This window comes from Lytechinus pictus, unplaced genomic scaffold (genome assembly GCF_037042905.1).
Source record: "Lytechinus pictus isolate F3 Inbred unplaced genomic scaffold, Lp3.0 scaffold_20, whole genome shotgun sequence".
Lineage (NCBI taxonomy): Eukaryota > Metazoa > Echinodermata > Echinoidea > Temnopleuroida > Toxopneustidae > Lytechinus > Lytechinus pictus.
The window spans coordinates 9,100,911-9,124,032 of record NW_026974141.1 but is presented as its reverse complement, the minus strand read 5'-3'; the positions used below and the strand labels follow the sequence as shown (position 1 = coordinate 9,124,032).

General features: G+C 37.3%; 1 protein-coding gene across 1 annotated transcript in view; it reads right to left on the bottom strand.

Annotated features, from left to right (window-relative positions):
- The window catches only part of LOC135157960 (GTP-binding protein Rit1-like), a 79,507-nt gene extending 58,877 nt beyond the window's left edge, over positions 1-20,630 (bottom strand). Inside the window, exon 1 of the mRNA XM_064115168.1 lies at positions 20,543-20,630. Within this exon, the coding sequence (XP_063971238.1) occupies positions 20,543-20,630 (88 nt within the window). The remainder of the gene's footprint in view (positions 1-20,542) is intronic.
- Positions 20,631-23,122: the final 2,492 nt, after the last annotated feature.

Here is a 23,122-nt window from a genome sequence, read left to right as displayed (position 1 = left end):
ACTATGCAACTTCGGACCTTCCTTAAAGAGTCCAACTCTGCACCTTAAAAGTGTGCGACATGTAGCTAACTGGTGCAACAACTTTGATATAGGGTGCAAAGTTGCACTCAAAAGGAGCTCCAATTGAAGCTCCATTTGAAAGGTGTAAAACTGCCCCCTTTTTGTCTTCGTATGGATAAGTAGGTAGTGAGGATGGCTGCATAACTATTCCTGCAAATTGATAACAATATTGCAGTGCATTGGTTAATAGTGGTTGAGCGCCGCCCGTCTCGGGTCGTTGGTTCGATCCGGCCGTGTCTTGCCAAATATGAAATCTCCCGCCATCTTGCCAGGCGCTCAGCATTTCAAGATGGAGAAGACATGGAAGAGCAATGCATGATCGCTGGATGATCAGCTCATTATTTTAATAGCTCAAGTGGCTACACTACCACGCAGTCGCTCCTTCAACAGTCTTCAAAAAAGGGTAATGACTTTGTACTTTGCCACGGAAGGCTGAACATGCTTAACGTGAATAATCATCATGTCACATGGGCATCGACAGATATTGATGCCCGTGGTTGCCGACAAAGTTCTTAGTTTCCCCCTTCGACTTTTCTCTTTTTATTCATAGTTACTAGTAGAGCATTTTGCAAAGACTTTAATTTCCTCTCATCAATCAACAATTTCATCAATCCACAATTCATTACAGTTTCATGTAATAGTCACACCTGCATTTGAATAAGTTCTGATGAATACTACCGGCAGAGCAGTCGGCTGAGAACTGGTTTCATTGGTGAGTATAGAGGTCATCAGAGAAAATTTAGTTAAACATGTTAAAAGAATTGATTTTTTTCAATTTCTTTGTTTTAGTTTCCTCAAAAGCGGATCCGGGAGGGGGGGGGGGCTTACCACCACCCCTTGTTTTTATTTCTTCTTTTTTTTATTTGTTTATTACTGTTATTTTTTATTATTAGTATTATTATAATTATCATCATCATCATTATTCTTATCATCATCATCGATCATCGTCAAAATTATTATTATCATCATCATCATTATTATTATTATTATCATCATTATTATCATCATCATCGGTCATCGTCATAATCATTATTATCATCATCAATATTATTATTATCATTGTTGTTGTTGTTGTTTTTGTGTGCGAAAAAGTGGGTCCCTTCTGGTATTTCTGGATCAGCCCCATAGTTCTGTCTGAAATATACTTCTTCATAAGGGGACCGTTTCATAATGCTGTTCGTATAAGTTAAGAGTGACAATAAGAATAACTGGTGATCCTTTCTTGTGGTAATTGATATTCACCATAAGATGTTCATTGGTGATTTTTTTTGCGCATAAGAAAGGTTCACCAGTCGTTCTTAAAGTCGCTCTTGACTTACGAACAGCTCTAACCCACAGGGAATACTTAACAATATGTGTTCGCAAAGTCTGTTTCTCTTCGTTATTTGAGCTTAGTGAATTAATTTCTCTTCGAAAGTCTTGAATGAGGTACCTGTAGTCTAAGTGTTCAATAATTAGGCCATTAACCTGCTAGTAAACATCCATTCTCAATCAAGCCTAAACAATCAATCGTTAAATGCGTCTCTAAACTGGCAACGCAAGAATGGCGTGATCAGAATGTTTTATTTTCCAACAACTGGAGTTCCATGTCTGCTCTCGTGCAGATGCAAGTCAATTCAAATTTCCACCGGGAATACTGTAAGTGTAAAACAATGAAACCGAATTAACTTTCCGAGCAATCTTAAAATGCATCACTTCTCGGCAGCGCAGGAATTTCCATATCAGATCATACTGAAAACCGATGAATTATTCATTTAATCTTTCTGCTAGTAGCTTGCATTTTACCAATGTCACAGTACATATTTTTAATGAATTTGACAAATAATATTTGTTAAACGACTGTATAGTCATAATATTTCTTGATTATTATTTCAAAATTGGGTTTTTCAGCCTGCGAGCTGGTTGTTGATTTTTTGTCTATCATATTCTTTTCTATTTTATCCATGCTTATTCTATATATCCTACCCTTTTCTATTCTATTATTTTCTATTCCTTTTCTATTTACGATATTCCATTGTATTTTATTATATTCCATTCTATTATAAACACCTCTCAAATGGAAGGTGTGTATGGGCTGTCCCTATTGTGCCCCAGGCCCAGCCCTGATTAAAACTCACATCAACAGGTGGGTTATCACCCAGGACTAGCATAATTAAATTTGCTGTTTCCATTTCAGAATGAGAGGGGTCTCCCTTACACAATTCACCGGGAGGGATGTTAGGCTGCATAATTTATAGACAATTTCTCTCGAATGAACGGTTTGCACGGCAAATTTTGTTGTCCCCGCAGCCCCTCCCATGAGGACCATCCGAAGATGGAGATACACGCAAGTCCAATGGGTGTAGAACTTTCCTTCTAACACTTTAAACAACCTCATACGCGAGTTCATCGTCCGTCTCGAATTCATGTCACCTTCTGAAGTTCTGATCGTAACACGATCGTTTCCTATTTCCTGATAAAGAGCTGCCCGTCGATCCTCGCCACTTGTGGCTATTCAGTAATTGCCATTGAACTTCAAAGCAGAATCATGTTAGGTACTGTTTTCCACCCCCCCCCCCCCCCATACATGCCATACTAGAAATTCTGCCAGGTCATTGGTCAAAAATAAAAGGGACAGGGACGGGGGAATAAAGTATCGTTTGAAGCGCACAAATATACGTGTACGCTATATCCTTTTCCGCAAGCGAGCGTAGCAAGCGAGCAGTTTGGGAAAACTTGAAAACGTCAGTTGCAAAACTCACTTAGTGGTCTACCCTGGCGCTACGTACACCTCTGAAATTGTCGAAATGTGTGACAAAGCATCCATTGGGTAAATCCAGCATTTGCCCATGGTGGGTGGGGGCATCCGTACTCTACCCGACTGGTTTCTCGATGAGATGAAAGCTGTTTAGCTTTTTCTACAAACAGGGTAAGGTCAACATGAATAATACGAGCGCGAAGCGCGAAATGAAACCTTACATAATTTTAAGTAACACTTTTCATCGATTTCCGTTTTATGTACATTCCCCTCCCCTCTCACTCATATACCCCCTTACTCCCCCCCCCCCCTCTCTATCTCTCTCTCTCCTAACTCTCAATTTTTCCCAACTCTCTCGTCTCTACAGAACAAGCACGACAGGGAGGAGATACAGAGAATGCCAATTCCACCTTCACAAATTGCTTGAATCAAACTTCGCGTTACATCAAAAAAATAATGTACGTACATGTAATATGAGAGATGCATAGGCCCATGAATTGCCGAATGTCAAACTAATTTCTCATGTGCATACATGGCATAATTCTAGCTGAAACCTCTTCGCCTATCTGCTTATTGATTTGAAACTGAAATTATTAGAAAGTAATTGCATTCCCGTCTTGTATATTTTCGCATCGTTGATGAAGTAGGACCATCAACGACAATTAATTTGAAGCGCAGGGGAATAACCATTCATTCCATGGTCTTTATTCCCATTTTGCTTCAATTATTGCTTTCGTCTCTTTCGCTTCAAATTTATTCCCTCGTTCGATTATTTCCGGTTGGTTAGTCTGAGTCAAGGATATCATTATTCTCAATAATCATTTACACGTCTCAGAAGAACGTGTAACTCTCTTTTATTTCAAATATGATAAATACTCCCCCCCCCCTCCCCCTAAGGAGTAGGCCTATTCCATTTCTTTTAAAAAAAAATGAAATTTCAACAAATGATTTCAAGTACGGATTTGTCAATCATGATATTATTATACTTTCTTTTTTTCATTGCATTGAAGTGTTGCTCTTACACACAAAATTACATAGCGTATCGCGATCATTGTTTTTCCCTAATTGTGAAATGCCCTCCCCGGAAAAAAAAAATGTAAATATGCTGGCTTTGTTCATCACTAATTGCATTTCTATATTTGTTATACTGTGCGAATATACGTAATGCCTGTTTATATTGCCATTTAACCCCTCCCCAAAAAATGAAATAAGTAAATAAATAAATAATAATAATAAAACAAATGTATAAATACAAAAAATAAAAATGAAAAATAATAAAATAAATGAATAAATACAATAAATACAATAATTGAATATTGAAAAAAGGGAAATATCTTTTTAAAAAGCTTTTTCTTCCCAACCTCCAGACGAAAGTTAATTTGGTGATAAATGTCCTAATATCATATTCAATTCTCAGGGATATTTATGAGGCACCCACTTGCGTGAGTGGTCTCGAGATTCAATATAGTAAATGCCACTCTTTTCTTATAGCAGAAAATTGAATATCTATTGCCGTAATTAGTTTTTAAATTGAATCTTGATTTATTGGCTATCCCATGTCCTCTGTATCACTTTACATAGAATCAAAGGGATGGAAGAAGAAATCGTTACAATGAATAACCCTAATCAGTCGTAGAATGTCTATTTCCCAAGATGGTCTTGGAACACTTTTGCATTTTGCACTGCGTGTGTTATTTTCTTCTTATTTTTTTCTTCTGGACAAAACCTTTGTTTACTAAAACCTATACAGGTACATGGCATTTCTGGGATATGTTACTCATGCATCCACCTCGGCAGCAAAAACAAAGGAAGAAAACATTAAAAAATCTTCTTTTACCATACAGACATTCTATCCTGGATGAAGATTTCTGAACGTCTAAACAAAAAATGATTTCATTGTGGTTACATTAATCTCCCCGGGGAGTGGAAAAAGTGAACACATTATAAAAGCAAAAAGTCGAAGACCGGGGTAATAATATATCTATAAAGCGCTTTAAAGAAAGTTATTATTATGGGGAAGGGGTATATATTCCACCTTATTTTCGAACGCTCCTTATGTTCTTAATCATAACCTCGTTCTCACTATCTATGAGTAAGCATGGTTAGCGACTCTTTACAACTGTCGGAAGTTGGTATCCCAAAATAATTTTGCCGCCCCTTATGGTTTTCTATTCTTATTCGTGAATAGCGGCCGCATTAACCACGTTAAAAGGGGGCCATATTGGGGTTTTCAGGTACTTCTATGATGATGGTTGATGGTTTATTAATATAACGCCCCCCCCCCCCCCCCCAAGAACAACAACTTAAAGATGAATACCAGTTCTGGTAACGAACTCAGAATCAGGTCGAACAGAATCCAATAAAATGGCCACCCAAGTGTTCGCATGTATAAATAGAAAATATGTGACTCTTGGAAAAAAAAGCGTAATTGCTGAGAATGAGCAAAATAAGCTGGAAATTTCATAAAATGTCGGGTGAGTAATATATAATACACTGTCCCACATATGCCTTTTTTAGTTAGTGATCATCAGAATAATAATATAGGATTTGTATAGCGCACGTATCAACCTTGCTAGGTGCTCAAGTCGCTCCTACATTGTATATTACCCCGGCTAAGCTAGTCTACCGATTCTGGTGCGCACAGCTTTTTGAGGAATTACTTCCTGTCGGTACCCATTTACCTCACCTGGGTCGAGTGCAGCACAGTGTGGATAAATTTCTTGCTGAAGGAAAACACGCCATGGCTAGGATTCGAACCCACGACCCTCTGTTTGAAAGGCGAGAGTCAGAACCACTAGACCACGGCGCCCCAATTATCGGTTTTCAGATAAAATTTCATGATTTCACAAAGATAAGTTTTTTGTTCAATGTACCAGGTCTACATCTATGATAATATTGTGGCAATTAACCTTGATTTTGAAGACTTTCTCGTGAATAATATTGATTGCTACAACTTCTTTCTTTTACCTTTAAATAGAATAAATAATTCAAATAATCGGTCGATAAAACTCACCTTGATTGAAACAATTTGCAAGAGATTGATAAAGGCAGCCCCTTAATTGAAATTGCATGGGTTTGTCAGGAGAAAATGGAGCAGTACGCGGATGCGATCGTCTTCCTGACCGCAATGCTTGACATTTTGAGCGGGATACGTCTCGTGTTAATCAATTATTTCTGTCAACTCATAAATGCCAAAGTCATTTATATAAGGGACAAACCTCTTTTTTTAAAACTGAATGAGTCACTTTAATAGTCTGCACTATAATGTCTGGTGAACCTGACAAAGGCATTCCTTAAACTGGTTAATCCAGGTTGCATATAAACGTGTTGCTATATCAGGAAGGCCAAGGGCAACATTTGTTGAACAAAATCACTAAAAGACATATTAAAGTAGGAAAAGGAAACTTCAAACTATAGGGGAGACCGGGGTTAGTTGGAACATGGGGTAAGTTGAAACATTGTAATTTCTTTAACGTCTTTAAATAAATTTCTGCAATACTGCCCTCAAGTTATTGTCATTATCAACGGCCATCCACCATATTACAGACAACACATGTGCAACAAGCCTGGTGAAGTTAGAAACAAATTTTTGTTTTTTGACCTTCTGAGTAAATTTTTTCTCGTTCAGAAATGTTTGATTATCTCAGAGATGTTTACAGATCAAGGTGGCCAGTTTAGGGGTATAATAGACACTTATACCAAGCTACAAAATGAGGTTATTAATATGCCATGGTGAAGTCCCTTTTATGTGCTGTAAGCTTATAAACGTCAAATGAGCCTCCGGGGTTAGTTGGAACAAAATTGAAGGGGCTAGTTGGAACATGTTCCAACTTACCCCAAACATAATTATGAATGAAAATATTGGATATGAGAAAAAAAAAGTATTTCACACTCTTCTGAACATGTATTGTATACCATGCTTGTTTTGTTTATCAGTTAGGTCTGAGTGTGCATTTAAGGCCTATTGTAGGCACCTAATGCAATGTTAACCCTTATCAAAAGGGGGGGGGGTCAATTTGAGCCCCCCTCAAGAAATTTTGTCACTACGCCGTCGCACGAATTTTTTTATTACACTGCTAGCTGATTTTTTACTTTCAAGTCTTGCACATCATTTCAGACCAAATTTGTGATGCTTGTATGCGCGGTTTCAAAATTACGCAACAAATTGTATGTGCATGTTCGGACCCAAAATTGTTCAAAAAGGTGATTCCATGTACAAGGTCAATGCAAATTGTGTTTTTCAACCAAATGTCATAAATGTATGATTATTTTTTACTTTTGCTGGTTCAAATAGATTCATTTTATGCTATTTATGATCGCAAAAGACTCCTGAAAAAGTCCATCGGAAAAAACAAAGTTTGAAAAAACAAAAAATACATAAGAAATTATATTTTTTGCATTTTTTGGTGGATATTTGTTATAAATGTGAAAATTGATACTCTCACCAAAAATTCTACTAGCTTAATAAATATAGTTAAAGGCAAAAACATACAAAAAAAAAATTCTGGAAAATTTTATATGCTTATTTGCAAAATTAATTATGAAAAAAATAAAAACAATCAATGTTTGTCTTATAAATTTGATGCAGAAGTACATGAAATTGCTGATAGTACACTTAATTGCATGTAAACTCAAACGCACCCAAATATGCGGAATTCTACTACACAGTCTGTTTGCGTGAGTGGCTGTATAATAGAAAACATAAAGTTCAACGAATCCACACTTTAATATTTTGAACTTGAATAAGATAAAGCAAATAGGCTAAAACCATGTAATATTACAGTTTTAAGTAGTTTTAGTATAATTCTTACATAAAGTTCAACGAATCCACACTTTAATATTTTGAACTTGAATAAGATAAAGCAAATAGGCTAAAACCATGTAATATTACAGTTTTAAGTAGTTTTAGTATAATTCTTACATAAAGTTCAACGAATCCGCACTTTAATATTTTGAACTTGAATAAGATAAAGCAAATAGGCTAAAACCATGTAATATTACAGTTTTAAGTAGTTTTAGTATAATTCTTTATTGACCATGCAGTGTTCCAACTTACCCCATACCATGTTCCAACTTACCCCGATATGGGGGTAAGTTGGAACGTTTGCGATAGTCTTGTTCAAGGTGGATTTTTTCAGTAACCATAATAGAGTTAAAAATTTTATGGGGTACATTTGAAGCCCTGAGATATATGCTTCAAGCTGATATATTGATTGTTTCTCGAATAAAATCTATTGGGATTTTACAGCCATTTTTGTGAAAAAATGTTCCAACTAACCCCGGTCTCCCCTACCCCCAAATTCTGAAATCGCAATTTTCGCCTTAATTTTTTTTTGTTTAGTTCTATTTTTTTTTTTTGATCTCACATAAAATATTTTTCTTTGTGGCATAGAGGGCTAAAATTTTAAGGGAAGTAGAAGTTGAAATACGCGTCGTGAATCATTAAAATACGAGCGAACGAAGCACGTGAGTCAAATATCGATTTCAGGGCTCTGTATAGGCTAGAGGCAACTTTTTTTGCACAAGTAAGGGCCAATATTCCTAGCCCTGGTACAAATTTATTAGCATTGTGGATCCAGTCAGTGGTCAAGCGATAAGAATAAATGTAACTTGGAAACTACCAAAAACCACCCCACCCCCCCCCCAAAAAAAAAAAAAAAAAAAAAAAAAAAAAAACGGAAAATTGTTTAAGAAATCATTTGTTATCTGACGTTAGGTATGTACATGAAACGTGCAATAGATTGTGTTGGCATGGGGCGGCGGTATAAGCATAAAACCAGACGAATCACAATTTTGTTACGCTTGCACGTTTCTCTCCATGCGATAATACATACGTCGAAGTATGTCTTTATTTGTTACGCAACACATGTATATAATATTCCAAATTAATATCAGTGGCACACCAATGCTCAATATCAGGCGCAGATTTATCTCTTTTTCCAAGAGGGGGATTTGACCGAGAAATTTTACAAGCCAAAACAAAAAACAGGTTTCACTGCAAAATGAAGGTAATGTTGGTACCGAGAAATTTGACAAGCCCCCCCCCCCCCAATAAAAAAACCCACAAAAAAAGGGGTTGGCTCCTAAATGTAGGTCTTTACTTTTATTAACTTGTCAGCCCAAGGGGGGTAAACCCCTTAACAGCCCCCCCCCCCCCCTCCGTAGATCCGCCACTGGTAATGAGATTTTGATAATTTTCTCTATACTGAAATGACCAACACCCATGCACGCTTTTTCTATCGTTCTCCTCCGTATTTTAAGGGAGTGGGAAGCGTGCTGGCTCGTTGGTTTATGTGTTTATTCATTTCACTGTTTACATTTTTTGTAATATGATTCGTCAAAGTGAACTTCCCCTTCAACAAATCGGATTTAAACCGATCTGTATTTGAAAAAAATAGCATTACGTCCATCGGCGACGCGACCGACGTCTAGCTCGTATGTATGGTTAATGGCAGCGATTAAAAACATTTTTAGCTCCGCATGGTGTGGAGAATGTTCATACATTGTTCTTTTAACGAATCAGAATCAGATGACTGGGTAATGAATTACCATACAAGCGCTGCCATTAACCATACATGCATATTAGGCCTACATGCAAAACATTATCCCAGTCTGAGGAATCTGGGTTGCCAAAAAAAAATGGCTGGTGGCTCATTTTCTCCACTCCCTGGGGAGCATTCCATCAAGAGTGAACCGTGATAACCAGGCGACAAGGGTCTGATTTGGAAGACTGTGGACGGAGATGGTCTGGAGCCCAATCAATGTTCATGTTTCCATGGCAACGCATATTCACACTTGTTCATTTGTAAAATCCTTGATGATCTATGGTAATACCGTCTGGGATCATCATCACCCTGGCGGTGGTGCATTATCATCGCTCTCTCATCATTCGCTCAAGGGTCGTCGGCGAGGTGAATTATGGGTAATCGGTCAGGTGAAATAATGGGACGCGGTCAGGTGAATTATGACGGGTAATGAACGAAAAATGGTGATCAGGTTGAACCGCGAAAACGTGTTGCTGTTCCAGGGATGCATGCCGAATTATTAGGGCAAAAAAAATGTTCGCAAACTGTAAACACTACGTGAGATGTCGGTAACGATAAAAACGTAAACAAGAACAAAGGTGATGGTGGTGATTGATGTTGATGATGATGATGATGGTGGTGGTGGTGGTGGTGGTGATGAATATGAAAATAATAATAATGATAACGATGATGATGATGATGATGATGATGATGATGGTGGTGGTGGTGATGAATATGAAAATAATAATAATGACAACGATGATGATGATGATGATGATGATGATGATGATGATGATGATGATGATGGTGATGATGATGGTGATGATGGTGATGATGATCGTGATGATGATGTTGATGATGATGGTGATGATGATGAAAATGATGATGGTGATGATGATGATGGTGATGATGATGGTGATGATGATGGTGATGATGATGATGATGATGTACGTTTTCAAAATATCTGCAGGCAACTCCCCCCCCCCCCCCTTCCTATATACCCGCTGCGTACGGCCCCGAGTGTCAAAACGAGAGAGAGAGGGATGGGGCGTTGGCAATGAAGAGGAGGGGATAGTAGTAGGGGTGGGGTAGTCGTATAAGGTTTAATGAACTAACGTGTTTGTTTTTTCTTTCAAATGTAAACCACACACATAAATATCACTTTCTCTCTCTTTCTCCTTGCACGCCTCAGCGACGAATCCAAATAGACGCCGATAACCACTAATCTTCAAGCTGTGATTTCACCAAAAAGAAATAGTGGAAAACATTCTGCCAATTCAAGGCTCGAGTGCACGGCCACTTCACTCCACACTGAAATTCATTGTTAACGGAAATATCAGCTGCAAAACACATTCCAGCTCAGAATTGCGAGTGCATTTGCGAAAGCATAAACTCTAGCCCTAAAAATGAAAATAGGTCAACTATTTCCGTTGAAAAAAATGTCGTGGACAAAAAATTGTAACGATGATCCCGTAAGGTAATACTATACTAGCTACTTTTGTTTCTCACCCAAGGATCTATTTTCTGTTTTACCCCATTTAATGTGGGATAAGAAATATACTATCTACCGGAGATGTGGATGTACTTCTATTCCTACTTTATACGTGTATATTCGTACTCCTTATTGCATAAGAAAATATATCGTTACGTGAGAAGCGCAGAACTATGTACTTTGGCGTTTATAACGTGATATGTCATACACCAGCTCGTATCCTAAGATCATCACACCAGCTGCTACTTAAGACTCCCAAAGAGTCCCAAGACATGTGTAGCATATGGTGGGCGAGCTTTCTCTGCCTCAGCACCTTCTCTCTGGAATAATTTGCCGTTGAATTCAAGAATCATACCATCACTGGAGACTTTCAAATGTAAAGTGAAGTCTTATCTTTTTTAACAGTATTAGTTATTGGCACTTTGACACTCATCCAAACTTTCTCAGTCTTTCTTTTCTTGTGCGCCTCTGAATAGAATATTTCTAGATAGATGGCGCTATAAATGCTTATTATTATTATCATTATTATTATTATTATTATTATCATTATTATTATTATCATTATTATTATTATTATTGTTATTATTATTATCATTATTATTATTATTATTATCATTATTATTATTATTATCATTATCATTATCATTAGCATTATTATAAATCACTCTATTACAAGATAATTCATTGCAATGATCAATGAAATAAGTTCATTTTAACTAGCAATCTCTTCACAACATTACCTGGTTTGATTATGTTTTAGTCTAAAACAGAAACAAGAACATTCCTTTTCGGCATGTTTGGATAATGTCATTTGAATTTTATTAAAAGAAGTATCATTTGCCAACTATAACTTTAATATCATTTAACATACATTATTTTCACCATGCAAAATATAGGTTGGTGTCTTTATTATTATTATTATTATTATTATTATTATTATTATTATTATTGTTGTTGTTATTATTATAAATATTATTATTATTATTAATATCATTATTATTATTATTATTATTATTGGTGTTGTTATTATTATTATTATTATAAATATTATTATTATCATTATTATTAATATCATTATTATTAATATCATTATTATTATTATTATTATTGTTGTTGTTGTTGTTGTTCTGGAATACTATTCAGGAAAAAATACATTGAGAGTATTGTAACATGGACATGAAGCCATCTTTATTCTCAAACTAAACCTGCCCCAGGCAATATTTCATAATCACCTGCAAAACTATGATGATTAATGAGGATAATGATGACAAAAATATAACAGCTTTGCAAGATTGGTAAGGGGTGACACATGATCAGATCGGGACGAAAATCTCGCCGAATCTGCCTTCGTCAGGTTCAGCCCGAAGCAATTTTGACTCATATATCGCTTTTTATTCTAATCCCTAATCATTAACGGAGCCATTAAGGATTTTTTTTCCAGGGAATAGAGAGCAGATTGATGTGAAATCCCTGATCAGAAACACAAAATGGTTATAAAGGAATACGATATTTGAAATAGAGCCGTATCAGTGGCGTACCTAGGATTTTCCACAGGGGGGGGGGGCAAATTCGTCCGCAAAAAAATTTGACAAGCAAAAAAAAAAGGGCTTCAACCACAAATAAAGGATTTCGTACCTGAAAAAAAATTGACAAGCAAAAAAAAAAGGTCTTCAAGACTCGTCAGGGGGGGGCAGGGATATGTCCCTTGCATGGGTTGTGACTCGTCAGGGGGACAGTCTGCCCCCCCCCCCCCCCCGTAGGTATCGCTAGTGAGCCGCATATTTTGATGAATATTTTGATGGAAAACCGACTCCAAGCCGCACTAACCCATATTTCAATTAATACTTTTCATGTAGGCAAATACATGAGCAATAATATTTTGCCTCCGTTATTTTAAATAATACAGAGGGGACGCCAGAAGTGGCAGCGGGTGATCGCCCCTATCAGCTTTTAAGTGATGAAAAACAAAGAAAATGTAAGGGAAGAAGAGATAAGGGGAAGAAAGTAGGAAGAAGAGTATAAAATGAAAGATAGGGGTCTGTAATATCCCACAATTAAATTGAGAAAAATATGACCTCATCTATAGGTCACCCCCCCCCCCTCTTCATCTAAATATCCTCGTGCGGACCCTGCAATGAAATACTTTATTTTTGCACGTAGTTTCAAATTACCGGCATCCACGTTCAAAAACTGTCAGTGTATTGTCCTTTGTCATATTTAGTTATGATACCATAATTCATATTCCTAATTATACCATTTCGAAGTTCTTAAACTGAGCCTGCCTCAGGCAATATTTCATAAACACCATTTCGAACTTCAGTTTGTATTATATCAAGTATTTCTACGTAATATTTTTTTGATTTACTTTTAAATCAACTATTTCAATATGACTTTTATAGCGGTCACCTGGTAGTCTTTCAGTCATGTTCTGACTATTTTTGTTTGCATATATTGGACGAAAACACGGTTACTATTATAGCCGATTTAACAATGCAAATTTGAAGAAAAAAAATCTGAAGGTATTCTTACAGGTTTTTTAGATACTTTTATTTAAATATCGAGTGGGGCTGATTATCTGTTTGTTCTTTCTCATTAATCTATTGTTCTCATTCTTCTCCCTCTCATGAACAGGACCGATGTAGTCATGTTTAACTATTTCTGTTTAGTATTTTTGATTTGGAAGTGTTTCACAGTCATGTATGTTGCTCTCTCGGATCGTTCTTTTTTTTCAATTCACACGTGTATAATATATACCTGCCCTGTACCTGCTTACATAACGAACATGTTTTGCTCGGTGAACAATAGTTCTTCTGACTGTCTCGTTCGTTTGTCTTCCTATCAAAGTAAATACCTGTCTTGTTCCATAAAGCGTGAATTTTAGCCGAAAGTTAACAAAAGAGGTATCCCACCGCGACAGGCTTCTTAGAGGTTTTTGAAAAGAAGAGTACTAAAAAGCCATGATAGATCAATGACACATGTCATGCATTTTAAATCTCAGTGGTAGATTTGCACTTAAAGGGAAGGATATAGCAATATACGTGAAATTGGTTATAAGGATAGAAATATGGCACCACATGAGGGGGTGCGGGCGACCATGTAGTAAAACAAAATAAAAACAAAGAGGAATATATCAAGGAAAGGGTAAAGTTAAGAAGAAGAATAATATAAAAAAATGAGATATTTTTCAACGGCCCCATTTCATAAAGATCTACAAATATGGTTACTTTTCCATTAGGGCAACTTTCATGATAACATGATGGCTCAGCAGCCAATTGAAACTTGAAAGTTTTTTTTCATGAAATGGGCTCCTTGGCCGTGCATAACTCTTGTATACTCCAATTTTGGCCTAATTTTGGCCTAATTCAGTTGAGAATATACATATATAATGTACGTTAACTTTATGCCGTCTTGTCCACCACCCCCCCCCCCCCCCACCCCCGACCACCAATCAAAATATCTTGGCGTGGCCCCTGGGTATAGGAAGAAAAATGAGAGAACCACGATAACGAAAGTTTGGTTAAAAACAAACGAAAAAACATAGAAATTAACACTGCTTATTTATGTTTTAATTCTGAGTCGGTGACGTTACATGCTTGTTGACTGCGACAGAACCTACATTATGGCATGCATGAGAAGGGCCCTCAATTCGGTATCGTTACCCCAATGTATAAGCCTAAAAAATCGACGAAGTTTTACATTTAAATTCAGAAAAGGCTTTACAATGCGTTTTATTGAAATCACTAGCTGAGACACGAGTTTTCATAAATAAATGTGTACCACCCCCCCCCCCCAAAAAAAAAAATATATATATATATAATAAAACAAATGATGGAATTCAAATGAAATGATGGGAAGATGATCGTGTTACCTTTGTATCCTTTGTACAATTGACATGATTGGAATGTCAAAATGGTGGAACTACATTGTAATTCACATTATTGAAAGCTTTTATAAATTTATACACATGTTTATATAGGCACGAATCATGATTAACGATAGACTTCATGGAAATTCGATTCTTTATAATGTTTACGAGAACGAAAGGATTATTTCCAATTCGTCTGAAGCTAATTCATCCAAATGTCAACTCGTCTACTATCATTATTTTGGTCTGCCATCAGTTCGTCCAAGTATCCACATGGTCTATGCCATTTTGTCAACTCACCATTTCGTCTAATACCCAGCTGGTCCAATAGCCATTAAGTCCATATACCATTTGGTCTTATTGGACTAAGTGTTAATATTGTGCAAAATGAATGAAAATAAAATGGATATTAGACCAACTGGTTATGAGACGAATGGTCATAGATGAAATGGTGATTAGACGAAGTGATGATTGGACCAAATGGTTATTGGACCTAATGGTTGTTAGACGAAATGTTGATGGACGGAATGGCATTAGACTAAATGAAAGTAGACCATGTGGTGAGTGGACGAGTTGGCAGAAGATGAATTGGCAATTTACCGAACGAAAGACTCACCTATCAGAAGTATTTGTCAAACATTTCGAATTCGATTACCAAGAATCGCTTATTGTTCATTTTCTGCCAAAATCGAGATCGTTGTTCGACTTATGGGCCTGCTTTTATTCCGAACAACGCGTAAATACATTGGTTATCCCAGTTAATTGCAACCTTTCAGCATGTTCAGCGACCTATTTCTTCAGGTGAAGATGTTTTATCGTGTTTATCGCGCCAAAAGGCACTGCCAAAGAATAACATGAATATGTTTCAGAGATGTCTCATAATGCATTGCGAAGCCAGTCACACCAACACATCCGACTCAAGACCGATTAAAGCTCCAACGGGAAATCATCGGCCGGTTTGGAGTCGGTTTCGTTGTTGGACTGTTGTATTATACACAAGAAGGGTTAATATTTTACAGACTGGACCTCACGCTGCCAATGAAGTGGAACGTCCCCGAGCTCCTTTTACCCAAACCCTTATTTCTTAATGATACATTGCTTTAAAATTTCTCAGGCCTTTGCCCCAAAAATGAGACCGTCGCGACGGTTTCCTCGTAAAGTTGTATACAATCCGGGCTGCGCATGGCACTGTACATTTTTGATGTTGTTGAAGTTGTTGTTTTTCATGTTAGCAACTCGGCAAAAAATCTAGGAATCTCATGCCATAACTTTCTCCTTTACATCCAATTTAGATGAAATTTAAAGTTTTATGCTAATACCTATTCTTTCTCGTTTCATTCAAATCAACGTGTTGAAATCGGCCTATAAATAATTGTAAAAAAAAATAGCAAAGATTATACATATATAGTGCGTTTGTGGATGCTGTGCCGGTGTCGTTCACAAGATGTATAACATTAAAGGGGAATCCAACCCAAATAAAAACTTGTTTTTTATAAGAAAGAGAAAAATCCGACAAGTTGATAGGTGAAAGTTTGAACAATATTGGACAAACAACAAGAAAGTTATGAATTTTTAAAAGTTGTAAATATTGGTAATCACTATACCCATGGAGACTTCAAATTGGCCGCATATGGGATGTCATAGTGATGTAAGGCAAGGACTACTCTTCTATATGTACTCCAATGGCTAAAATGTCATTTTCCCCAAAAGTTTGATTTCAAATTATATTTTTCTTTCATAGGTACCACAAATCCCTGATAATAAAGTACATGGCCTATGGGAAAGTTGTCCTTGCCCCTTGTCATAATTTACTTACCCAGTTGCCAATTTGAAATCTACATGTATTAGTGATCTCAATTTTAAAGCAGCTATCACTTTCTTATTGCTTGTCAGATTTCTTTCAAACTTTCACCATTCTGTTTAATTTATTTTTCTCCTTTCCAACACAACATTTTATGGCCAAGGCTGGATTCCCCTTTAAGTGTTGTGAAGCATGTGCATGGAGACATGATAGAGGATGTGTGTTTTTGCAAGCGCTTTCTCTCTCAAAACGGTCAATATCAATAACATCGAAGAAATAATTATGAAAAATGAAACACTTCATAACAATAGTACGATAACATCTTAATTTATAGACTTGCGAGTCTGTCCAGAAAACCGTGTCCAAATTGCGGAGAAACTGTCGGCTAGCTTCAATTATATCTGACACGCATAAAAGTCAATCACGGATGAAAATGGGGGATGTAGGATAATTGAGATGATTGCGGGTGTTCGACCTATTTTAAGGAGCGAGCGAGAGATGTTCACGAAAAGGGGAAGGGGTTGTTGTTTTGATTCTTGACAGTTATTGCCTTGATATAATTTCCTTTTATGAAATTGAAAATCACAAGTACCCTGACAGACGTGGATCGCTGAGATGGAAATGTCCCCCCCCCCCCCTCTGGAAAATCTCGTCCGATTATTTTGGAGACAATTTGCGTCAGCAAGAGTGAGTCTGCCCCACCACCCTCACTAGCGTAACAATAGGATTTGTGGCTATGGAACCCCCAATAAATAAATAAATAGATAAAAAAAATTAAAAAAATGAATAAATAAATATATATATATGTATAAATAAATAAATAAATATATAAATAAATAAATAAAATAAATAAATAAATAGACCAAGGCCAGAATTACAAAAATAGGAATGAAAAGGAGAGAAACAGTGAATAAGATATCATTTCATGAATAATAATAATGATAATAATAGTAATAATGATAATCTGTTCATCTATGAAACAATGCTACAAAACAACATTGTTCCACAGCGTTGGAAAATAAGAAAACAAAACATTGATTGATTAAAAAGCAGAGTTTTGAAATAAATTATACTACTGTGTCAAAATCTGACACAAAATCTGATTTTTGTTTTAAAGAGGTAAGGATTGAGGCTCGCTCACTTCGCTCGCGAGTAGATTTTTAAAAGAAAAATTGTCCTATACGCCAAGCCCCCTTAATCTTGTCGGTTCTTTACCCTATACTGGCCCATCAGCTCATGTAGCACAGCCGCTTCTCAGTTGTAAGTCACGTTCCGAATTCTGTCTGAAACCCCCTCTGTCATAATCAAGGCTACGGCTATCATCCCGTGGTTTGATGTGCCGGATTAATCACATATTTCGGAATATTAAACTTGACGATGCCCTCTTAATTTCGGAAACACAAAAAGCGTAATCAGTGTAATGAAAGGCTACGGGGAAACGGTGCCTGTCGGAATTCTCATTCAATCTAGAACTGCTACATGTATACCGGTGCTGAAAGATGCCTTGTGGATATCTGCATCTCATTCTTTTCTTTTCTCTTTCTTTCTTTCTTTCAATCTTTCTTACTTATTTTCTCTTTCTCCCTTTCTTTCTTTCTATCTTTTTTCTCTTTAATGCCTTTTTTCTTTCTTTCTTTCTGCTTTTCTTCCCTTTCATTTCTGTCCCTTTTCTATCATTTTCTAGTCCACTGTTCTCTCCTTTCTTATTAATTTTCATCCACTAAAACATTTTTTTTCCACTTCTATCATACAGCCTTTCATATCCCCCACGGCCCACATCCCCAATATGACTTCTCCGTTCATTCATTCTTTGCCTTTGCCTCATGGTTTGCATCACTCGTTTAATATGCAGCATTCTTTGATTTAACCCACTTTCTGCTTTTACATCTCCTTCTCCATGAACTTTTCTTCTTCTACTTCTTCTTCTACACTTACTACTACTATACTTCTCCCTCCCTTTTCTCCTCGCCTTCCTCTCATTCTACAACTTCTTCATCTTCATCTCCCTACCTCCTCCTTCTCCTCCTTTTTCTCCTCGTCCTCCTTTCTTTCTTCTTCTTCTTCTTCTCTTTTTCATCGTCCTGTTCTTTCCCCCCTTCATCTTGAATGCTCTTGTCATCCTTCTTCCCTTCTTATTTTGATTTCTATTTGTTCTTTTCCTTTCACTCTACCAATTCTTTCTTGTTCTCCTCTTCCCCAACTTCTCCTTCCCCTCTTCCTCCCTCTTTCACTTTTTTCTTTTATTTTTACAGTAGATCTCATTCTTTTTCGTAAAAACGATACTCTTCTCTCACAAAAAATTGGGCCAGGGGAGGGGGCGGGGGGTGCATCGAATACCTTTGATACCAACTGCCATCCATGCGTGGTGGATCGTTGAAAATTGTGATGAATTTGACATTTTAATCGTGCAGACAATGACTTCCTTCCCGTATTTAGAAAGAGGGTAGTTAGTCTACAAATTGCAGACCTTAGTGATTTTACTTCGACCATGAACCGACAACGTACTATATATATATATATATTGCTATATATAGCAATACGTTGAACTATTATACTCTTGGACAACTAATACCCATTAAATATCTTTCGTAGTTCAATGATCTATGTTCAAGTCAAATCTGAGCATAAATCCCCATAAATCCAAGGGGAAAAATGATATGGACAGGGGGGGGGGGGCTTACTCGCTTCGCCCACCCAAAAATAATTTTCAGCGACAAACAATAAATGACAAATTCAGCCTCTCAAACATTTCTGATGACGCCAATGACTATTCAAATTTGCATTTTTACGTTTCCATTTTCCCAGGTCTCACAATGACAAACCATTGGAGAATGCCGCAAAGCATTTTCTGACAATTTGGGCCATTCCTTTGTGACAAAATAAATGATGATTCATTTACAATTATTTTATTCTTACAAACACTAAACACGCATGAAGTCATGGCCTATCGCCACGCTTCAGAATGCCCGAGATCCGGTGGGTGTTTCATAAAGCTGTTCGTAAGATACGAATGACTTTACGCACGACTGGTGATCCTTTCTTGTGCTATCTGATATCCCTATGTAATTGAGTTATGACCCAAGAACAGGTTCCAGTCGTGCGTAAAGTCGTTCGTAACCTTACGAACAGCTTTATGAAACACCCACCCGGATGATAGTCACGATCATTATCATTTTTAAATTGAGGAACGTTGTAATCAGGTTGCATCACGTGTCAACGTCAGCGGGATCGACAACCAACCTTGACTTTCGAAAAAAAAACGAGAAGCTGTTTATGGATACGCCAAACAAAAGGAAACTTTTATTAGCACGTCGTGACGCCCAGGACTGCACGGTGTAATTTTAAACCACAAACAGGAGGGATCCCCTCATTCTATTCCATATAGTCTTCTCGTCCTGCGCGACTGTGAACAAGTATAGGTGCTAATCGTACAAAATGTTGGTTTCTTTTTTTTTCTCAAGTGCAGTGTTCAAAGATCATAAGTGAGGGACTAATGTGGTAGAGGTAATCCTCAAGAGATTTTTTTATTGTTATTATGTTTGTAAATATTGGGCTTTTCTTGTTTTAATGTGAGAGGGGTGTTGTTAAGAAAATTTTGACAAAAAAAAAGTTTTTACTCCCGAATGAAGGTGATATTCGTCAAGAAAATTTCGACGAGCAAAAAAACAAAGAAGATGAATTATTTTCACTCCCGAATGAAGGTGATTTTCGTCAAGAAAATTTTGAAAAGCAATTTAAAATAATGTTTTCACTCCAGAATGAATGTGTTTTCGTCAAGAAATCAACACCATCATTACTAACACAACCATCGACCACCACAAACATACCAAACTCGAAATACAAATAACCAGTATAAATTATATCCTAACACCACCGTTTCCACGATCTACATCAACATCCCACAACAAAAAGGACAATCGCGATACAAGTCATATTCATTCCTTTTTCAGTATCAAGAGTAGAATCTCAGAAATAATCCCCCATCCTCATAGTAAACTGGTAATTGACTCTAGATAGTCGTACTCGATAACAAAAACTACTGCTACTTAAAAGATCTGCTTACCCGATTTGCCGACCCCTTTCTGACCTAGCACAGTAAACCTGATATCCCTCTGCATCTTAATGGGCGATTGCTTGGTCGAACCCGTCATCTTGCACCCCTCCAGTAAGGCCACGCCCTTTTAAAGTGGTATCTCCTTTCGATCTTGCTCGACCGACAAAGACTCCCAAAGGTTCCAAATGGGTCCAAGAGTTGCCAAAGTCGAAACAGAGCAGTTTGCCTGCCAGTGCTCTCCTGCACTTTAAGCAGCCAAAACCAGGGAGTCGTGGGTTACAATAGATATCTCGTTGAAGGTAACAGGTTCTCCTCAAATCAGTCGACAAGCTCACAGCTCCAGGACGACATTAGGACCAATTTGTAGGAAGGGGGTAATCAAAGAGGGTGTGGCACACCCCTCTCCCTATACCTCACTCTTCAATCGCGCAACAGAGGTAATCCAAAGGTGATCGCCTTGGTCCGATACTAAACCGAGACCGGTTGGCAGGTTGGGGTCACTCAGTAATTTCACCGAATTTAACGTCCATCTGTTCATTCGAAACCAAGGCTACAACGTCAACCGCCGAGGATAATTCAGTTGATTTTCTGACCTCAAATTCGAAAGTGTGAACTTAAAAGGATATTGTTGATTGGTGATTCTTTCGGTTTATCTAAATTGAGGAGGATGCGAAAATAAATGGCAGCAATTTGGGCATTGTATCAGGAGAATATAATATTGTGCTACCCTTTCCTTTTTTTTTTGTTCAATAATAATGGCAAGCTTTATACAACCAACAATTCAGTATAACTATTACATCCGAATAATTTAAGAGTACTGAAACATTTAACTCTTTATTTCAAATTCTGTACGCTGAAGTTCACTACTCCTCTCGAACGGAATATGGCCGAAGATTCAAACAATTATATTTCTTCTTAACCTTGTATGTGTCTCCCAGGCACGAATGAAGCTATATATTAGTGTACTATTTGTGGAAATGTCAAGGGATATTACAGAATTAGAAAATGGTTGCTCATGGGCGAATAACTCTTAAAAGTTGTTGAAGCCGTCGCCAACATACATGTAGGCCCTAATATGAGAAACGCGGACGAGATTCACTGGCCTTGTGAGTTGATCGGTCAAATATTAATTAATAGAGGAGATATTGGAGCCGCGAACCTAAATTGCCTGTTTGCGTATTGCCGTTTCAGCCATGCACACTCTCTGATCCCCACTCCTCTGTTTCTCTTTTACAAGTTATCCTCAGCAGGACAAATGCGCTTTAGTTTTACACAGACTGGAAGATAACCACGTCAGGATCGCATCTATATGGTGTGGAGAGGGCGTGGGAAGATAGTCGTCTGTCTCCCCGCCCACTTGTTGCGCGGTTGCTAGGTAACATCAAGCAATCCCGACAGCTCTTCAACAGCTTATCAGACGACCGCTTTTACATAATCCTCTATGCATGTTAATCACTGAAACTGAATCCCAACATAAAGATGAGAACGGTTCACATTGAAAAAAGCTCGTGTCATTGAGTGGTGATAGGGCGATGTTTCCTGAAGTCCTTCGTACAATCCAGATTATCCTCGTCAAAGAAAACAAAATCCATGAACATATCCTTTTATAACAACTTGCGAATTCAGTGACGTTATTCCTAAATATCCATCCACAAGGTAATTACCAAGTTAAAATTCCGGAGTTAAATGGCGTGTCCAATTTATAGTAGGCCTACATCCAGTAGGTGTCCCGACGGCAGATTACAACACTAGCACGGTAAAACATGGAATAGATGGTCTTTGTTAGGACCTTTGTATGTAAAGACGAATGTGGCTATTCCTTGGTATCCAAACAATGAATTCGAGGAGAGCTGATGAAAGGGAAAGTGTACTGTGAGATGGGAACCACGTCATGCTCGCACGATCTTCCCGGACCGTTGTGACGTACACGCTAGACAAGAGGGGAAAGTACCAGTTGGGAGAGTTTGGTGACAGACAGGAGTAAATTATTTAGACCACGAGAGGGCGTCTGTATTATAAGTATTTTCTTGAAAATTGATTGCGGAGACGAAAAGACAAAAGGATAAGAACGAGGGTTTAAGGGTCATGGATGAAAATGGAAGGGAAGAAGAATAGGGAGAGGAAAAGAAGAAAAAGAATACAGAGAAAAAAATAACAAAACTGATGGAAAAAAGAAGGAGAAGAAGAAGAAGAAGAAGAGGAAGGAGGAGAAGACGGTAAAAGAAAAGAAGAATTAATTCTATTAAAAAGGGGGGGGGAGGTATTAATATCAATTTGTAACGCTTCTTTTAAATACAAATATAGAATAGAACCCGATATCAACAAAGGATTCTTAAGCCCTTAATGGGGAATATCGTTTTTTTTTCATTTCAGGAAATATTGCCCTTTGGACCGAGTATTTCTTTTACTACTCCTACAAGAACATTTCCTTATTTAAAATATCCTAGATAATACAGTTACTCTACGGAGATATGAACCCATCTGAAAGAACTATTCCAAAGTTCAGATTTTGTTTTAGACCTTAATACCAGCCTTCATACATGTAAACACTCAGTGCAGGGGCGGATCCAGGACTTTCTAAGGGGGGGG